The sequence below is a fragment of the Morone saxatilis genome, unplaced genomic scaffold, assembly GCF_004916995.1.
Source record: "Morone saxatilis isolate NCDOM2014 unplaced genomic scaffold, NCSU_SB_2.0 Contig19, whole genome shotgun sequence".
Lineage (NCBI taxonomy): Eukaryota > Metazoa > Chordata > Actinopteri > Moronidae > Morone > Morone saxatilis.
In genome coordinates this window covers 9,858,851-9,864,631 of record NW_023339751.1, presented here as the reverse complement: position 1 = coordinate 9,864,631, position 5,781 = coordinate 9,858,851, and the positions used below count along the sequence as shown (strand labels likewise).

The 5,781-nt window shown below is 43.4% G+C and overlaps 1 protein-coding gene across 1 annotated transcript in view; it reads right to left on the bottom strand.

Moving 5' to 3' along the window:
- Nucleotides 1-5,781, bottom strand: part of antxr1d (ANTXR cell adhesion molecule 1d) — a 22,539-nt gene that overhangs the window by 3,155 nt on the left and 13,603 nt on the right. Inside the window, exons 12-17 of the mRNA XM_035663118.1 lie at nt 4,545-4,623; nt 4,156-4,251; nt 4,022-4,060; nt 3,786-3,884; nt 3,531-3,695; nt 3,334-3,414 (exon numbers count right to left, since the gene is read on the bottom strand). Of these exons, the coding sequence (XP_035519011.1) occupies nt 3,334-3,414; nt 3,531-3,695; nt 3,786-3,884; nt 4,022-4,060; nt 4,156-4,251; nt 4,545-4,623 (559 nt within the window). The remainder of the gene's footprint in view (nt 1-3,333; nt 3,415-3,530; nt 3,696-3,785; nt 3,885-4,021; nt 4,061-4,155; nt 4,252-4,544; nt 4,624-5,781) is intronic.

Sequence of the window (5,781 nt, the reverse complement as noted above, 5' to 3'; positions counted from 1 at the left end):
TGTGTCTTAAAACCTGCATTCTATGTAAAGGCCAGCAGGGGGAGCTCCATTGGCTGCAATAAAAACCGATACCATGCAGTCTTATGGAGAAATGAGAACTTCTCACTTGATTTATGAGCTCAGTAAACAGTTTCCAAATGAGTTTATGGTCTCAATCACCAGTTTCACTAGTGTCTTCCATACAGGATGATGTTCATTTGATACATTAAGCATGGTATACTGTGTGACTACCTTGTGAATGACAGGTCATACTCAGTGAGTCTGTGCAGCTCAACGCACCAAACTCAGATCAAACTGTCAAACTAGACAGTGTTGATCAAATATGAATGCCACTGGCTCTGACAAACTGTCATGGCAACGACCATAACGCCAAACTCCTTCAGGCTTCAAAACGACCAGGTACATCAGAGATTCTTCTTCAATAATATAATATTCAATATGAACTAATGCAAATTAGACTGTAGCGTTTCATACAACTATTATAATCATAATTTAAAGAGTAATTTAACATCCACTGCAAATCTTGTCCTTTCTGACCTCTAGTGGTTTCATCTTGCTGCGGTGATGTACAGGTGGACCCAGTGACATCACTGATGGGTGTGGTCAGAGATGAACTGTGTTCAGCCTGGTGTTAAGCTACTCCTTAAGTCATTTATCCAACAGAAATACCGAACAATTGCTCCGCAAATGCGAGCATGTGCTTCTATTTTCTGAGAAACAACAAGTCATTTTAAGACACCACATTGGGTGATAGAGTATTTCCTGGTATTTTCTACAACATCTGTGGTTCCAAATCTTTTTTTGTTTGACATACTGCTATTGCTATAACCAATAACCTTAAGTACTTCTTTATTGACACCAATTGTCATGTTACTAATGTGTTTTTAGGAAGTGATTTTCAGAACTCTTTCTTTTTCAGTAGGTTTGATCAAGTTTTCGTTTATACAAGAATATATCTACATAGACCTCTCTTCTTGCTTTCTACCTCGTTTTCAAGCTCTGTCAATGGCATCACATGGTGTTCAGGTGGTACAACTCACTTTTGTCAATGCATATCTGGTAGTTTACTGGTTATTGTGACAATAAATATACTAAAAATCCGCCTCAAGCCAATTTGTTATCCTGCTTTTGAGTTTATTTTCCTCCTAAACATAAATGTGTGCATAATATCAGAGCTTTCAAATTAGCTGAGCTACAATGGAAACAATCTTTTCACGTGCCACCCGTTAACTGCAGACGTTTGCCTGGTTGGGAATCACTGCTCTGGATAATGAAGAACTTGCTGTGATCAGTTTCTACTGGAACTGATTTCTATGGAAGAAATTGTTCCTGTGAAACCTGCTGACAGAATTTCCTGTGGATTTCAGAGTTTCAGCGAAACTGTTAAATGAAACAGGTGTTGCTGCTAATTATTTTTTAATTTAAAAATGTTTGTTGCAATTGAGCAAGTCTACTAACTAAACCTGTGTGATATTTCTCATAACCTTAGCTGAACTGAAACCATCTGCATAGCTAGATACCACTACAGGTAAGTGAGAAAACATTGTCTTGTCTTGTTTTTTTGTAATTTGGGTGAACTGATCCTTTAAGTGAAGTGATTGGGGGCGGGGGGGAGGTGCTGCTGTGCTCATTTGTGCCGCCTATGTGTGAGGATGGAGGGTTGGTGGCCGCCCTCTGGTCTGGTCTGTGCTGTGCGACAAGGCCTTCAGTGCCATCAGCTCTGGGGACAAAAGAAGGGAATCTCTTCTGTCACAATATGGCTCGTGGCCTTTCAACTCCCCATCTGTTTGTGTGACGCTCACTCGGGAGAGCTGACACACACGTTACAGTGACACACCCGTGCACGTACGCACACACACACACAGCAGGGAGAGATCAAATGCAAACAGGGAGCGTGGCAGAAACTGCCAGCCCCGCTGATGGCCGTTTGCAGAGGCAGTGAAGTAGGAGTAATGTGGGGAGAAAGCAGGACGAGCTCCTCCTGAGCTGCTGGTTAACAATCTGCATTGAGTCTGATCCGTGCTTGTTATCGCTGTGCTTTTTGCGACCTTGTAATGCCGCTCTGATGTTTGTCATCCAGCTGCAGTTTCTTGCTTTATGCAGAGATGTTTGATGCCTTGCTTTTGTCACCATGAAAAATCACTGTTGTCTTTCATGTCTGATATGACAACTATCTCCCTTGCAACAAAAGTGGATTTTTTTCTCCCCTCATCTCTTTCCATGTGAGAAGAAACGTTTTATTTTCTGCAGTTAATGGCTCGTGAAGGGAGTTGTGAGGGTCATTGTTGAGCGATTCTGTGAACCACGGCCCCACAGAAAGTGGCTGACAAAGACTTGAGAAACTTCTGTCCTGACAAAGATTAATTGTTCTGCTTAGGAAAAAAAAGCCCAAGATGGAAAAAAAGGATAAAAACCATTGATGACAACTTTTACAGACTCCAAATACAGTAGACATACTCACACTGTTATGCACTAAAGATGAATCATGCCATTCAAAGAACAAATCAATAAATTTCACGCCGATATGGCCTCAGCTATGAGAGGCGACAATGAAACCATTTACAACGTAGCAGATGTTTCACCATGACAACCGGTATGATGATGAAAACATGTCTGTGGGGTTATGTGGTGCCGTATACAGGGTCAAGGTTAGATAACAGGGGCGTCTCTGCTCTCTCTTGTTCTGTCACACACATTTGGGCAGTGATGTCATGATTTAGGACTTTTTTTTTTTAAGGAGCCGCATTGCTGGTCAGCGATATAGCACGTTACATTTTGCACAGTGGCTGTTTTTGCTATAATTATCACTTGAAAGTGGAGAGCGAGTGTGCAACATGCTATTTGGAAACGTGATAGAGGCCCAGTCATTTTCTGGGAGTCGCAGGGAATTCTCAAAGAAGAGTACAGAAGAGTACAGTACTCCTTGTGCGGGAACAATGGGAGCTTTGACGAAGAGTGCGGTATCAGTAACTCATTGACTCGCTGTGTGTGTAGAACATCAGTACTGAGCTGCTGTGTTGAAGCTGTACATGTTGCTCACTGACACGTGTTGTCTTTATGAAATGTGACAGACAGAGAAAAAAGAATGAAAATGCCCAATTGTCCACATACAGAGACGGAAAACACACTGAAGCCTCCTGTGCCATCCAACTTGGTCATAAAACGCTTTTTAAGTGGTTGTTACCCACAGAGCAATCCCAAAAATTACACATAATTACCAAATTATAGTTTTGTATCAGTCATTATGCCTGTTTTCAGGACATTGGATTTTTCTAGTCATGCTTTAGGTGAAGAAGACAAAAAATTGTGACTGGCAAGTGTGGGCAAGCTCACCTGATCTCCAGGATGCGGTCTCATCAGAGATACCTGGTCGTACCCTCTCCTGAACAGAGCCCACAGAGCGTCTAGCTTCCCCTGGAGGACACACAAAGAAAAAACTAATGCAAAAATACACTTATTTCAAGTAAAAACTCAAAACACAACCTTAAATATACATTTATCTTCTATGTACATTTAACTATAAGACTAACCTTGATGGGTGAGTACCACCTCCTCTGCTGTGGGGCGCGGCGGGGTGGTTTTCGAGGCTTGGGCTCATAGGGTTCAAATTCCTGCTCTGGCATCTTTACAACTGCATTTTTAGGTTTGTCCAGCTTGGCACCTTCCTCGGTGGACCCCTTCTCTCCCCAGCGCACCTAGGAAAAGCCTCATTAAATGTCTCATCTTTTGAGAGTTGAACGTGTGTGTGCATGTGTGTGTGTTTGTGAGTGTGTGTGCATGCGTACCTCCATTCGTTTGATGCCACCCACTCCTCTTCCTCCATAATAGGATGCATCCACTGTGGGCCACCTCTTTTTGGGCATCCCATCTTCATCATCTGAGTCCTTTGAGTGAGATTCAATTTCATGACACAGCTCATATAATTCTAAACATATTACTATAAATTTTAAAACTGATATCACCACATCAATAACAACACTAAAGTAATATTACTGCATTAATCCCTGTATTTAAATCTTACTGGTTCTGGGGGAGGAGGCGGTGGAGGTTCTTTGATCACCTGAAGATTGAAAAATAAAATGTCAATAAAAGAAACAAAAATATAATCAACAAGTGACCTCAAGCTGAAATTCTGATATCTAAGTTCAAACTTACCACAGTGCAGCAGAGAGGCCAGAACCACCACATTAACAGCAGAGCCAACAGCAGGAAAACCACCAGCAACGATATGAGCACGATGGTGCCGTCGAACTACCCAGAAACACAGAATGGCAGGGTTAAGATTAAACTCCACTAAAAGATAGAAAAAGGCGAGAAAAAGGTGAAAATGAAATGCGAAAGTACTCACAGCCTCCTCTGATGGACAGACACAACAGAGGAGACGTCAGATAGGAAGGAAAGAAGAGGAAGAAGAAGACTAGAGAACCAAGAGAAAAATAAGAAGGTTGAAAGAAAGTTTATTCAAATAAGGCAGCATGCCAGAGGGAAATATCAGCATGTGCTGTTGTGATAGTGCAGATTATATATACACAGGATGTACTCACACATTCAGTGGTAGTGATGTGAACAGAGCTTGTGATGTAGGAGAGGCCCTCGTTCATGCTCACCTGCAGGTAGATCACCCTGCAAAAACACAAACTCGTGACTGGTTTGATCATCTGACACACAAATTCATTCACATCACACACCTGAGTGCACATCTGCTTGTGTGCACACAGTCACGGCCTTGTTCCGGGCTACTGTAAGAAGCTAGCCCGAAGTGTTGCATACATTCCTCCATCCACTTTGTCGATACTTGCTGCTTTATAAGCACACAAACATGCTGACATAGACACGAAGCCAAAGCCTTTAAGGAGGTCAGGGAGTTCTCCACCCAGTGAAGGAATCTCTTCTGTTTGGATCAGACCCAGACTTCTAATGTGGAAACCACAGATGGCTAAATTACTTCTTATTCTCCAGTATCCAGAGCTGATATCTGGAGCTATCGCTGCACAAAGATAGGCCCGGGTGGGGACAAGACAGGAGAGAAAATGTATAGTTTTTGGTTGGGAAGATGATAGGATAGTGGTGTTGATGGAAGCAAAGGCTGTGCAGGATTGAGGTAGCAGAATATTTAGTTGTGACAGGCTATTCATAAAGCTTCTAAGAAATATGAACAAAAACAAGACATGTTAGCCAAATAGGCGGCTAGGGGTGGAAAAGCAGACAGCTGGAGTGTAGTTATAGGCTTGGAAAAGAATGGAGAATGGCTTCTTGTGCTGTTCTTATGGTTTGAGGGGGGGCAGAGACAAGGGGGGCATTGAGCTCTGGGTTTAGATTTGAGGAGAGGGGCGACAAGGGGGAGGAGGTCACTGCAGGGTGGGAGAGAGGAGAGGAAACAGAGAGTGGGGGGATGGTAGGAGGAGGGCTTTTCCTGTTCTACATCCCTTCAGCACTGTCCCTCCCCTCCTAGACCCCCACTCCACTTCCTCAATCACTGACTCTGTTTTCGTCTCCTCGTCCGCTCCTGTATCCTCTGTAAGCTTGTCTCATAACTCATGCTGACACTGACTTTAGAGAAGGAAATTGGCGGTGCAGGTGCCACTCATCTTTTCTTCTGCTTCTTCCCTCCCTTTTCTGCCCCCCTCCCCTCCTCCCCATCAATGGGTCAACCCTCCTTTCAGGCAGGCAGGGGAAACGGTGCTATCAGCCCCTCTCTGACAGAGAGATCTCAGCCCCTATCAATCATCAATCTGCCCACTATATGTCTTTGCCCTGTGTCTGTGTGCTTGTGTGTGTGTG